At 41.7% G+C, this 14,763-nt stretch overlaps 1 protein-coding gene across 2 annotated transcripts in view; it reads left to right on the plus strand.

The window, feature by feature from the left end:
• Positions 1–1,267: 1,267 nt before the first annotated feature.
• The window catches only part of Rfc1 (replication factor C subunit 1), a 56,351-nt gene continuing 42,855 nt past the window's right edge, over positions 1,268–14,763 (plus strand). For both annotated transcript variants that reach the window (XM_048363972.1, XM_048363973.1), the window contains exons 1-2: positions 1,268–1,408; positions 12,786–12,914. In XM_048363972.1, the coding sequence (XP_048219929.1) occupies positions 1,406–1,408; positions 12,786–12,914 (132 nt within the window). In that variant the 5' untranslated portion in view covers positions 1,268–1,405. The remainder of the gene's footprint in view (positions 1,409–12,785; positions 12,915–14,763) is intronic.

Genomic DNA, 14,763 nt, shown 5'->3' on the forward strand with positions numbered 1-14,763 from the left:
TACTGTCCAAAGCCCTCCTTTGTTGAAATTTTGTGTGGCCCTCAAATGATACAAAAGTCCATTGGCCTTTGGTATCAAGGCTCCCCATTCCTGCTGCTTTTGGTGTCAATAAGAAAACACTTGGTCTGGGGTAGATTTTATTTATTTTGTTTTTGTTGTGTTTTTTTTTTTTTGCCAGCCCTGGGCCTTGGACTCAGGTAAGCATGTCCCTGGCTTTCTTTTTGCTCAAGGCTAGCACTCTGCCACTTGAGCCACAGCACCACTTCTGGCCGTTTTCTATATATGTGGTGTTGGGGAATTGAACCCAGGGCTTCTTGTATACAAGAGCACTCTTGGCACTAAGGCCAATTCCCAACCCTGGGGTAGATTTCATAACTAATTTTTTTCACCAAGGAACAATTATTTGAAATTTTCAGTAATGAGGAAGAAGTAAGTTATAGCACTTACTTCCCTTTATTAAGAAAACAGTAAAAATGAACCCAAGTTTTGATACTATAAAACATACAATGAATATTCATGATCTTATAAATATTTTGCATATCGATTTAAAAAATACTTGAATAAGGCTGGGCACAGGTGGCTCTCATTTAATCCTAGCTAATTAGAAAGCTGATATCTGAGGATCTCGGCTTGACGCCAGCTGAGGGAGGAAAATCCATGAGACACATCTCCAATTAACCACCAAAAAAAAAAAAAAAAAAGCCACAGTGGAATTGTGGCTCAAGTGGTAAAATGTCAGCCTTGAGCAAATAAGCTGAGGGGATAGCTCCTAAGGCCTGGATTCAAGCCTCAGTCCTCGCACGTGCGGTCTCTGAGCTTTTATGCCTAAGGATAGTGCTCTACCACTTGAGCCACATCTCCACATCTGGATTTTTGGTGGTTTATTGGAGATAAGTCTCATGGACTTTCCTGCCCTCGCTGGCTTCGAACCATGGTGTGCGCCACCGAAGCCCGGCCAGGACAGGTAAGATAACGCCGCCACGATAACAGCGGTGGTAAGGACTCTCGATCCGCGCCATTCAGAAGCAGCACGCCCGTACACGTGGAAGCAGGAGGAACCGGATCCCAAGAAGCCAGACCCCGACAACTGGGCATCCGCGCCCAAACCACCGAGTACCGCAAGGCGCCACAGGCACGCGCAGGACGCGATCCCGCGAGCCCTCGCGAGAGCAGCCGCCGACATCCCGCAGGCCGTCACCCGGGACATACCAGGGCCCACGTCGCACCGCCCGCCTCTGGGCGGAGCTGGAGGAAAGCGCGCGCCTCCTGACGTCATCGCTGCGCGCCGCCGCTCCTTCCACTTCGCGGGAGAAGTTGTTGGCGCCAATGGATCCCGAGCGCCGATAACGGATTCTCCCGACGGTCGGACCACCTGACCCACCTGCTTCCTAATCTTGGGGTTACGATGGTGTGTGGAGAGGCCGGGCCCCGGAAGGGTGGGGAGGCTGTGCGGCTCGGAAAGGGGGCGCTGGGGAGACTTTGCAGGCTGGAGCGGTCCGGGTTTGCAGGGTGGCGGAGGCGGGCCGAGGGGCCTCTGGAGGGGAAGCCGCGGCCGTGGGGCCCAGCTCCGGGCGCTGGGACTTGCCTGTGATCGGTGTCGGGCGGGGGGGCTCCTGCTCTCGGTGGCTGCTGTAATTTCAGTGCTACTCGACAATTCTATCTCCCCAGCCCCCGTGGGAGCTGGGAAGGGGAAATTCTGATCTTGGGGCGTCATATTAAAAGTTACTTTCCTGTGCCGCGTTGTCCCCACTTGGAAGTCTGAGTGCTTCCTAAAAGCCCCTATTCCAAGTTTTGGGAAGGAGACTGTCACAAACGTATTCTCTTAGGAATAAGTCGTTTCAGGCCTTCATCCTGCATCTTTAGCTCCTCGTCGAAGGGCTCTTCTTCGTTGTTTTGAGCCCCAGTGGCATGAGGAAGTTTTTTTTTTAAGTTATTATATTTAAATAATTATTTTACAGCTGTCGAATGGCTAACGGTTGATTGGGGGGAGGGCGTCAGAATAGAAGCAGATGTACTGTATTTGACAGCTGTCATTTCTTATCAACAAAACCAGCGCATAATTCTGTATAAAGAACCTTCCGATTGCGAATGAAATGGCTTCTGGCAGAAGAGGCAGTCATGATGCTATGGCTGTAGGTATACTTGTCTGACGCATTTTTCATTTAAAGGGCAGCTGAAGACGTTCTGCCAAGCCAGAAGATAATCGGATATAATGTATTTCAATCATTCTTGAACTTGTTAGAATGTTAGTACTTTAGGGGACAAGTTTTATGTCATACTGAGAAATTTTGTTGCCTTGGTGTTTCCATCGGCTACTCCCCCCCCCCCAAAAAAAAAGATAAAATAATGATAGTAACCTCCTTGGACTAATCTTTACATAGCGAGCTGTTTTCTTTTTAAACACCTTTTTAAATTTTCAACCCATAACAATCCAGTTCTATAGACAACAGTGGCACCTTTTAAACAGTTGTCATAAATTAGTATATGATTGAACTAGAATTAGAACAAACATCTTTCTGACCACTAACTACATTGTGTTCTGCCTCCCAAAATGAGCATCATTACAATTTGGAGTTTGGCACCAAAGTGTTGTGGAAAGTAGATGAGATTTGGAGTCTTGAAGGTGAAGGCTAGGGTGGTGTCTTGGTGTCATAATTTATAATTCCATTTGTGTGTTAGTATAGTGTATAGTATAATTAGTATGTTAGTATAGTATTTGTGGTCTTGGGCAACTAAGTAAGATCAATCTCTTTTAGTCTTTACTTTTAAATATGTGGGGAAATAATAGCTATCTCAAATGATTATCTTGAGAATTAAGCAAGATAATACATGTATAGCTTCTGTTCTGGAACATGATATAGTAGACATTATACAACTGTTCCACTACCAATGACTTGTATTCTCAGAAATGACTCTTAAACAAATTTTCTTTAATACTCTTATTTATGGTGCAGGTAGAAACAAATCTCTTTGCAGAAAACAAATGGTCAGGTTGGTCAATTGGGCTGGGTATGGTGGTGCACCTTTGTAATCCTAGGACTCAGGAAGTACAGTCAGGAGGATCAGGATCTTGAGTTTGAGGATAGCCTGGGTTAGAGTAAGTTGTGAACAACCTGAGCTACTTAGAGATCCTGCCTTCAAAACCAAAACAAAAAACAGTATGGCTCAGCTGTCAAGTGATCTGAGTTTAAACCCCGGTACCACCACCAAAAAGAGTCAGTCTTTCTTTTTTTGTAAATGTGAAAAGGTTCTCATAAGAATTTTGTATTAGTGGCTGGGAATACGGCCTAGTGGCAAGAGTGCTTGCCTCGTATACATGAAGCCCTAGGTTCTATTCCCCAGCACCACATATATAGAAAACAGCCAGAAGTGGCGCTGTGGCTCAAGTGGCAGAGTGCTAGCTTTGAGCAAAAGAAGCCAGGGACAGTGCTCAGGCCCCAAGTTCAAGGCCCAGGACTGGCAAAAAAAGAAAAAAAGAAAAAAAGAATTTTGTATTATATTGGCATTATACTTAGTTCTACAGTCTCTGGTACAAAGATAGTTTAGCAAACCCGTAGGCTAAATGCTTGTTTAGCAAGTGCTTATTCATTTGTGCCTAACTTACAGGAGTTTTTGAACTTTTCTCTGGGTCACAATTCTCCTTGATAAATATAGTGTGTGGCATATAAATTTTCTGTTCAGAGACATGCTATTATAGGTGCTGGGGTGCTGGTGGCATATTATGTCTGTAATCCTAGCTACTCTGGAGACTTAAGAGCTGTTTGAAGCCAGCTGGGGCAGGAAAATCCATGAGACGCTTATCTGTATTAAACTACTCTGAAAAAGCTGTAAGTGGAGTTCAAGTGGTAGAGTGATAGCCTTGAGTAAAAGAAGCTTAGGGACAGTGTCTAGTCATAGACCTAGGCAAAAAAAAAAAAAGAAAGAAAAAATTCATATAGGCACATAACAAATTATTTTAGGGGATTTACCTGACTTCTTAAGTCCATCCATAGACAAAAGGTTAACAGCTCTTGCCCTGGGAGCTATATTTGTCCCCGATGTTTTCCAGTCCAAAGTTGCCAATGGTTGCGTGTGAGTACCCCTGTAATCCTAGCACTCAAGTACTCAGAGGCCAGAGACTGAAGCAGGTGAATAAGTATGAGTTAAGCATGGGCTAAGTGGTGAGTCCCTGTCTCAAAACAAATAATTAAAAAAATTATAAATAGAGAAATAAAATACTGTATCCACATAGTGGAATACTATGTGGCCATTAGAAAAAGGAGAAACTTCATACCTGATATATGATTGCCAAATTAGAATAATCTCCCTAGAAAGAACACAAGGAACTGCTAACATTTGTTACCTCCAGAGATGGGAAGTATGCCTCTGAAGGCCTAAGGCCTTTTATTTCATATTCTTTCCTAATTCTTTTTGCTAGAATCTGTACAGTGTTGAATGTAAATGTCTTGTGTTTTTCCAGATTCTCTGGGTAAAGTCTTTTAAGAGCTTACTCTTTGCTCCCAAAGTACAAGGCTTACTGTAATTTAAAATACTTTAAAATTATTAAAGTTACAATCATTTTCTTTGCTGTCACTAGCTACATTTTATAATATAGAAGTATGGTTTTCGCATTTGGTGGTTTTCAAGATAGAAGATTTTTGTATTTGGATAGATTATGAAGTGTGTTAATGATAACTTCTGCTTGTGAGTTTGGTGAGCTACTTAAAAAGTATTTAAGGTGGGGCTGGGAGTATAGCCTAGTGGCAAGAGTGCTTGCTTAGCATGCATGAAGCCCTGGATTCCATTCCTCAGCACCACATATATAGAAAACGGCCAGAAATGGTGCTATGGCTCAAGCGGTAGAGTGCTAGCCTTGAGCAAAAAGAAGCCAGGGACAGTGCTCAGGCCCTGAGTTCAAGGCCCAGGACTGACAAAAAAAAAAAGTATTTAAGGGGTTGGGAATGTGGCTTATTGGTAGAGTGCTTGCCTAACATGCATGAAGCCCTGTGTTCCATTCCTCAGCACCACATAAACAGAAAAAGTCGGAAATGGTGGTGTGGCTTAAGAGTGCTAGCCTTGAACAAAAGGAAGCCATGGACAGTGCCCAGGCCCCAGGACCAGGGAAAAAAGTATTTAAGAATATATTCTCAAATTGGAGAAGTAAAACTAGTGTATCTTATTTAGTCATCACTCTGCAGAGCTCTGGTGTTTACTTTGCATAAAATCCTCCACTCTTTAAAGGTGAATGCGCTGGGTGACATAATTTGCTTTCTCTTTACATTTTTTACAGGCAAATGTGATTTGTATGTTGGTTGGAAAAAAAGCAATTAGAGCTGTTTGGTTATATTGCAGAGTAAATATACACCAGCTTTTATACTTTAGCATTTGGAAGTGAAAGTTTTATCATGATGCTCAATTCTGTGAGTGTAGGAGTACAAAAAGATTTTTTTTTTTGCCAGTCCTGGTGCTTGAACTTAGGGCCTGAGCACTGTCCTTGGCTTCCTTTTACTCAAGGCTAACAGCACCACTTCCAGCTTTTTCAGTTTATGTGGTGCTGAGGAATCAAACCCAGGGCTTCATGCATGCTAAGCAAGCACTCTACTGCTAAGCCACATTCCCAGCCCCAAAATATTTTATCATGTTTTGCTTTATGTTTTTTTTGGGGGGTGGGGGGATATAGTCTCTTCATGTAGTCCAGACTGACCTCAAATTTGCAACCTTACTGCTCTAGCCTTCTAATATCTGGTCCTTACAGGCCACAGCCACCATGCTTGGCTGACACATTTTGCAAAATGCTTTTCACATCAGTGCTGAACTCAAATCTATGACCCCTCTGTGATAGACTCTGAGGGCCAAGTAAGGAAGGGTAGCCAGGTGGGGTAGAGTAGCCGCTGTGCAGTGCACGACACCTCTTTTGCTTTTATTCCACGAGTTGGTGTCAGAATGTGTAATGCTATACCAAATTTGGTTGACTGCCAGAGTAAACTATGATAAGCTCTTCACCTTGCTCTTTTCACTACATGGTGCCACCATCTTATTGAAATGTCTCTGACATTTTCTGGTTTGTGAGTTGGGTTATTTAAAAAATATATAACTATATTGTTGTTATTAAGGTGTTGTAGTATAGGGGTTACCATTTTGTAAGTCAGGTAATGAGTACATTTCTGTTTTGGATAATGTCACCCCTTCCCTTGCTTTACCCCAGTTTCCCCCTCTCCTTGCTCACAAGTTGCCCAGTTCATTTTCCACATAGCATCTGCTGAATACTATGACTGCATTTGTTCACCCTCTCACCTCCCTTTTTGCACCCTCCCTTTACTTCCTCTACAAAGCCCCCAAAACAAAGCAAAGCAAAAAACAACCACCCTAAAAAAGTCCAGAAAGCAAAACCAAACAACCAAAATGCATGTTTCTGTTTGCTGGAATTTATTCTGATAAATAGTATTTTAAATGTTTGGAAATGTTATACCTTTTGGTTCCTTGGCTAAATGTGTGAATGCCTCAATAAGTTATTGCTTCAAAAGTTATTGAACTAGCTTCATTTTATAGGTTGTTATATGAATTAAATAAGTTGATATTTTAAAGGTCTTAAACCATTGCATGTTACAGGGTAAATCCTGTATAAGAGATTGATAAATAAATACTTAAGTCCTTTTATTTTTTGCCAGTCCTGGGGCTTGAACTTAGGGCCTGGGCACTGTCCCTGAGCTTTTGCTCAAGGCTAGCACTCTACCACTTGAGCCATAGCACCACTTCTGGCTTTTTCTGTTTATGTGGTACTGAGGCATAGAACCCAGGGCTTTGTGCATGCTAGGCAATCACTCTACCATTCAGCCATATTCCCAGCCCCACCACAACATTCTTGTTCCTCAAATTCTTGAATGAGGTGCTAGACATTAATTATGTATGTCCAGATATTTCTGATTCATAAAAAAAATTGTTTGGCTACAAACAAATTTTGAAGAGCGTATACTACTAAAAAAGAAAGAGTATTTTTGTAGCCACATATTGTAATAGGGCAGGAGAAGAAAATATTCTAAGGATCAGATATGGGAAATTAGCCTTAGAAGTTTAGCACAGAAATAATACTTTATATATTTAATTTCTTTTCTTTTTTTTTTGGAAGCTCCTGGGACTTGATCTCAGGACCTGGGCACTGTCCCTGAGCTTCTTTTGCTCAAGGCTAGCACTCTACCACTTGAGCCACAGTGCCACTTCCACCCTTTTCTGTATATGTGATACTGAGGAATTGAACCTAGGGCTTCATGCATGCTAGGCAGGCACTCTATCACAAGGCCATATTCCCAGCCCCACTTGTAATTTCTTTAAACCAGCACCATCAAAGTCAGTTAAAAAAAATTCCCAGCTAAAGTTCATTTAGTCCATAATCTTTTTTTTTTTTTTTTTTTTTTGTGCTGGTCCTGGGGCTTGAACTTGGGGCCTGGGCGCTGTCCCTCAGCTTTATGCATTCAAGGCAAGCTCTCTGTTATACTGAGAGAAACATCTTTTAGTTGAGCCACATCTCCATTTTCAGCCTTTTGGTGGTTAATTGGAGATAAGAGTCTCATGCACTTTCCTGCCTAAACTGGCTTTGAACCATGATCCTTAGATCTCAGCCTCCTGAGTAGCTAGGATTACAGGTGTGAGCCACTGGTACCTGGCCATAACCTGTTTTGTTTTTCTCTTTAATTTAGAAATTAATACTTTTGTTTTATTATTTATTTTTATTAATTAAAATTGTTATAAAGCTTATGTACAAAGGGGTTATCATTTCATAAGTCAAGTAGTAATTTATTTTGGACAGCGACACCCCTTCTATTTTAATTTTTTACAGTTTAAAAAGTTTTAAAAAGTTTTTAATTCTTAGTAGAAAATGATTGGAATGAATGACCTAATGGCAAACCATTGTACACTGCTTGGCTGGATTTGGTATGAGGGGTAGGGATTAGCTTGTGAATACCCAGCTGTACCATTCTGGTTTGTGTGATTTCCACATCATTAGGCGATCTAGTTTCCTTTCCTTCAGTAAAGCCTGTGTAAAGAGGGCATATACTCGCAATCAAAATTGGGCTGACAGTTTACTGATGTATTAATAGCCTTTGAGTAGTTCACTTATTTTGACAATTTCCCAGGTTTTCTGCCTTGTCCTGGAAAGCTCAGGATCACTTCTGGATCCTGCAGAGCCTAGGCATTCCTGTCATTCCAGCATGCCCCCTCCCATTCTAAACATTTCTCCAGAAAAATTACCAAGACAGCCCATGGAACAGAGCCATTCGAAGCTGAGAGCCATCTGCTTTTCTCTGATCCTCATGTCTTGAGCCTTCTTAACCCTTTCTGTTCTTTGATACCTGTTTATGTTTCACTTGCATTTTCCCATGCTCCGGCATTTTCTCCCTTGAGCTTCTTTGAGCATTGCACTAATTCGTGGTCTTATCATAAGCCAGTTTTCAGGCAGGTCAAGGTCATGGACAGCTTCTTCCCAAAGCCCCACAAATCTGCCTTCTTTCTCTTGTCACTTGTAAGATTGTGTACATTCAGAATTTCTTCAGTGATTGTACATCTCAGAGGGAAGCATTTGGTTTCTATAATTTGAAGAAGACACTGGTTTTCTTAGCATTCAGAATGGCCAATGAGGATTTAGCTTGCTAGCATTGGGGAACAAGTCATTGGCTCTCTAGCTCATCACTCAGGGCTATAGTGACCATTCCTTCTCATCACCTGTCTGTTTCATCATCTCCAGTTATCTTTGCATTCATGTCTCCTGTTTCTGGAGGAATATCTGTGTCTGTTTCAGTTCTATCCATCTCGTTAGTTTCTAGGTTATTTTTGTCACTTGATTTTTATCTTTTTACCTTTTGGGGTTTTTTTTTTTTTTTTTGGTTATTGATGCTAGTTCTGGATCTTGGACTCTCGGCCTGGGCACTGTCCCTGAGATTTTTTGCACAAGGGTTATGCTCTGCCACTTGAGCCATATCACCACTTCTGGCTCTTTGGTGGTTAATTGGAGTTGAGTTTCAGGGACTTCGCTGCCTGGGCTGGCTTTGAAACCCAATTCTCAGACTTCAGCCTTCTTAGTAGCTAAGATTATAGGCATGAGCCACCAGTGCCTTGCACTTTTTCTAACTTATCTTACTGTATTTCTTCTTTGACATTTATTCGTAGGAAGCAGTACTTTACCCATGCGCTTCTCTCACTCCCAGTGCGTTGCCTCTGTATGCAGAGGGCTTGGATGTTGCTTATCCATTTTCATAGATGTCCAGCACTTAATTGGCTTAGGTGTTCATACTTCTCTGGGTACTGGTGGATAGAGAAGGTGGGAGGCAGAGGACCTGGCTGAGGAGGCTGCAATCTGAACATACAATTAAAAAAAACAGTCATCACATCGCTTTACATAATCAGGTACCTCTCTCTGAGCACAGGTGTGAAGATCAGTGACTTTAGGAAGAACCACTCATGTATTCATTGAGTATTTTCTTGTTTTGTATGTTCATTGAAAACCCTCTACTTATCTGTGGTGTTGGCCCTGTGCTTAGACTACAGTAATTAGACAAGCTTGCTGTGTGGAATTTCAGACCTAACTTCAAAGTTAAATTTCTGTCTGTGAATATCAGAGTATGCTGCTAAACATATTGTGGTCTAGTTCAGGTGTTGCCTCCCAGGTCCTATGTTAGGCATTCCCAGTGTTCTTGTAGCTTTGTGATTAGCTTTGTCTTCTCACTGTATTGGATTTAAGTTCTTCCATATTAATTTATTTTCCAGGTAGCTTCATGAGGGTACTTTTCTCCTGGAGGAATGCTACAGTGCATGCCTGTATAAGGATCAATTCTTATCAGAAATAATGTGAGGAAAGATGGCTAATTGTGAAGTGTGCCTGCGTCTGCATAGCCCTTGATACATAGGAATAGTATCAGAGGAATAGTATGAGGAGGCAGTAGTGGTCAAATTGAAAAGTAGAATGCTGTAGAGGCTTAGAGGACCAGTTTCAGCTCCTGTGGTGTTTGTTGTGTTACCTCTAATCCTTGAGGAAACTAAGGGTCGGAAACATGGAATAGCTCAGACCTACTCAAGGTGTCTCTTAACTAAGTGGCAAAATCGGCAAGATGCTTGTGTTTATCCAACTTAGCCATTCTATTTGTTTACTGATCTATAGAATGGGTGTGTTCTAATTTTGTTTATACTGTTTACTTGGTTACCTCATAGCATGTGTCTAGTTGCTATACATAAAGCATGAAAGTTTTGCATAGTTTTAGTTGTCTGTTAAACTTTGTTTTAACTTCTGTGTGATCTTTGGCTTGCTTGAACTATTTCCTTAATGTAAAATCATCGTGATAAAAGGGAGAGTTACTTTATTAGGGTTTCTCCTTTCCTAGAACATCTTCATGTCTTCTAGAACATCATCATTTCTTTTAGGAGTGGAATTACTGGAACAAATGATATCAATTTGCCCATTAGCTTTTATTTATGATTTTCTGTTGCTTTCTTTTTCTTAATTTATAGGAACCTACTTATGTATGCATATATTGTAGATGATTTTTATCTAAGTTGCTTGTATTTTATTTTCATTTATAGTATCTTTAATGTAGTAAGATGGTCTTTTTTTTTTTTTTTTTTTGCCAGTCCTGGGGCTTGGACTCAGGGCCTGAGCACTGTCTGTCCCTGGCTTCTTTTTTCTCAAGGCTAGCACTCTGCCACTTGAGCCACAGCGCCACTTCTGGCCGTTTTCTGTATATGTGGTGCTGGGAATTGAACCCAGGGCCTCATGTATACGAGGCAAGCACTCTTGCCACTAGGCCATATCCCCAGCCCCTCAATGGCTTCTTTTTTTTCTCAAGGCTAGCACTCTGCCACTTGAGCCACAGCACCACTTCTGGCCATTTTCTGTATATGTGGTGCTGGGGAATTGAACCCAGGCCTTCATGTATACGAGGCAAGCACTCTTGCCACTAGGCCATATTCCCAGTCCCCACTTGTCTCTCTTTTTTTTTTTTTTTTTAACAGATGGTTTGTATACAGCCTTGCTTAGAAGGGTCTTCTGATAGCCAAGACTTTAAAAAATTTAAAAGTTATTTGGATAGCTGTAGGAGGTGTTTGGATCTATTACCAACTATGATTAGCAACTGCCTGTTCTTCACATTTCATAAACTTTGGCAACTTGGAATGCTAGACAGACTGTTCGTTGGAAGAACAGGGTGAAGTCACACCCTATAAATCAGTGAAATTGCTGCTCTTCTAGCTGTTTATATTCAAGACCGCTGCTCATAGAGGTGTGAGTCAAGTGGTTTCTGTGCTGAAGAAAAATTTTTTTTTTCTAAAAGGAGAATTATTTTTTCAGAGTTTAGCTTTTTAGCATCTGTTGAGTTAGACCAAGATCATGTAATTTTTTTTTTTTTTTCCCGTGTGGGGCTTGAACTCTGGGCCTGGGCGCTATCCCTGAGCTCTTTAGCTTAAGTCTGATGCTCTACCAATTGAGCCACAGTGCCACTTCTGGTTTTCTGGTAGTTAATTGGAGATGAGTCTCATGGAGACTCATCTATTCATTCCTACTCATTCCATGGAGACTACTACTCATTCCTACCCAGGCTGGCTCTGAACTGTGATCCTCAGATCTTAGCCTCCTGAGTAGCTAGGATTATTATAGATATGAGCCATATTACAGGTATGAGCCATCATGGCCCGGCTTCACGTAATTTTTAAGAAAAGTTATTCTGGCATTAGTAGCAGGCATTTGGAGGAGTAGGATGGAATAAAGAAAAAGGAAAAGAAAGTGAATATGAGTGGAGGGAGGTGAGCATGAAGGCACATACCTGTAAAAAAGAACCTGTGAGGTGAGATTTTTCTAAACAGAAATTGGAATGCTTGTCAGTGTTGCCAATGGTTTTTAGTTCATTCTCTGAATTATATATTTTATCTTTTTTCTTGTACTTTTTAGCATTTGTGGTCCAAAGACAGATTGGAAACCAAAACTTACCTGCTGAAAGGAGCCACTTGGCGTTTGATCTTTCCAGGCCATGCCTGTGCCCTCTGACTTTCACTGCTTCTCTTTGCTTTGGGTGTACATTTGTGTGTTTGATCAATCACCACTGAAGTTCACTGTGTCATTTCAGATGATGACACTAATGTGAAACTCATTTCCTCCAGAGGCAATAAAGGACTGTGACTTCCTTTATTGTCTTATTCATTTGATCCATAGCTTTACTTCCAGCTCTTTTGGTGGTTAATTGAAGATAATGGTCTCACAGACTTTCTGCTGGGCTAGCTTTGAACTGCAATCCTTAGTTCTCAGACTCCTAAGAAGCTGGGATTACAGACACAAGCACTGGTACCCAGCTCTTTAGGCAAATTCTGTGTGTGTGTGTGTGTGTGTGTGCTTGTGTGCTTGTGTGCGCGCGCATGCATGCCCATACACCCTTGTGCCATTCCTGGGGCTTGAACTCAAGGCCTGAGCTTGTGTGCTCAAGGCTAGTGCTCTACCACTTTGAGCCACAGTGCTGTTTTCACTTTTTGGTGATTAATTGAGATAAGAGTCTCTGGGACTTTCTTTCCTGGACTGTGTTTGAACCTCAGTCCTCAGATCTCAGCCTCCTGGATAGCTAGGATTACAAGAGTGAGCCATCAACACCTGGAAGGCAAATTATTTCTAGCTCAGGTATTTTATCACCTAGCATTTTAACACCTAGCTGTGTGCCTGCTGACTATGGAGAGATGAGTCAGTTTCTTGTTATGGGAATAAAGCAGTCCTGCTTATAATTGAAATTTGAATTTTATTTGGTTAATGTTTACTTACGAATCTTCTTTTTTGTTTCTAGGATATTCGGAAATTCTTTGGGGTTATACCAAGTGGGAAAAAACCTGTAAATGAAACTGTAAAGAAGAATGAGAAAACAAAGTCTGCTGAAGAAACTTTAAAATCAAAGAAAGGAATAAAGGAAATCAAGGTTAGTTTAAAAAATTAGCATAGAGTAGTTTACAGGGGAGGATTTTATTGTGACATTTACACACCTGTAAACCATCGGTCTCATTTCCTCTATCACTCTCCCTTCACAAAACAATTGCAATAGGTTTCATTTGTTGTATTTTCATAGCTGCAAACAATCTACTTCAACTATATTTATCCTTTAATCACTTTGTTTGTCTGTTTCTTTTCTTTTTTTGTCGGTTGTAGGGCTTGAGCTCAGGGCCTGGACACTGTCCCTGAGCTTTTTTGCTCAAGGCTGGCACTCTACCACTTTGAGCCACAGGGCCACTTCTGGTTTTCTGGTGGTTAATTGGAGATAAGAATCTCATAGGGGCTGGGAATATGGCGTAGTGGTAAAGTGCTTGCCTCATATACATGAAGCCCTGGGTTTGATTGCTCAGCACCACATATATAGAAAAAGCCAGAAGTGGCACTATGGCTCAAGTGGCAGAGTGCTAGCCTTGAGCAAAAAGAAGCCAGGGACAGTGCTCAGGCCCTGATTCCAAGCCCCAGGACTGGCAAAAAAACAACCAAACAAAAAGAATCTCGCAGACTTTCCTATCCAGGTTGGCTTTGAACTGTGATCCTCAGATCTCAGCCTCCTGTGTTAGCTAGGATTATAGATGTGAGTCACCTGCACATGGCCCTCTTTTTTAGCTCAACTCCCACCCATTAGTACTGGTGCTTGAACTCATTGCTTGAACTTTTTGTTTGAACTGGTGCTGACCCTTTGCTTTTTCATTCAAGGCTGGTGCTTTGCTGCTTGAGCCGCAGCTCCACTTAGCGCTTTTTGGTGGTTAATTGGGAATAATAGTCTCATCGACTTTTCCTGCCTAAGCTGGCTTTAAACTGTGTTCCTCAGATCAGCCTTCTGAGTAGCTAGGATTGCAGACATGAGCCACCAGCACTGGGCTATTAATTGTGAGTTTTAAATTGTGATGTGTGTTTTAAAGAGGAAGAGAAAACTTTTTTGTGTAACTTTCCCTACCTGGGCTTAATTCAATGTAAGTGTGTGTGTGTGTGTGTGTATGTGTGTGTGTGTGTGTGTGTGTTTATTTTAATGCTAGTCCTGGGGTTTGAACTCAGGGCCTAGGCGCTGTCCTTGATTGAGCCCTTTTGGTCAAGGCTAGCGCTACCACTTGAGCCACAGTTCTATTTCTGGCTTTTTGGTGGTTAGTTGGAGATCTGCATCTCATGAACTTCCTGTCCAGGTTGTCTTTGAACCATGATCCATAAATCTCAGCTTCCTAAGTAGCTGGATTACAGACTTGAGCCACCAGCATTGGGCTATAATTGTGATTTTAATTGTGATGTATGTTTTAAAGAAGAAGAGACTTTTTTTTTTTTTTTTTTGGCCAGTCCTGGGGCTTGGACTCAGGGCCTGAGCACTGTCCCTGGCTTCTTTTTGCTCAAGGCTAGCACTCTGCCACTTGAGCCACAGCGCCACTTCTGGCCATTTTCTGTATATGTGGTGCTGGGGAATTGAACCCAGGGCCTCATGTATACGAGGCAAGTACTCTTGCCACTAGGCCATATCCCCAGCCCCAAGAAGAGACTTTTTGTGTGTAACTGTCCCTTCCTGATACAATTATTGTTCGGCTTCATCTTTAATTCAGTAGGAGCATCTTTGACCATTTTGTGCTAGATTAGTCCTAGATTAGTGGAGGACTGAACTATGTGTTGTTTGAGGTTTGGTACCATCCCTTGTTTACTCATCAGATGCTAGTAATCCTGCCTCCCCTTCAGTAGTGATAAACCAAAATGTCTGAACACAGATGTCATGAAGGTAACAGAATTATCCATTTGAGAACCAAGTCCAAGCTGATGAG

Source organism: Perognathus longimembris, chromosome 16 (genome assembly GCF_023159225.1).
Source record: "Perognathus longimembris pacificus isolate PPM17 chromosome 16, ASM2315922v1, whole genome shotgun sequence".
Lineage (NCBI taxonomy): Eukaryota > Metazoa > Chordata > Mammalia > Rodentia > Heteromyidae > Perognathus > Perognathus longimembris.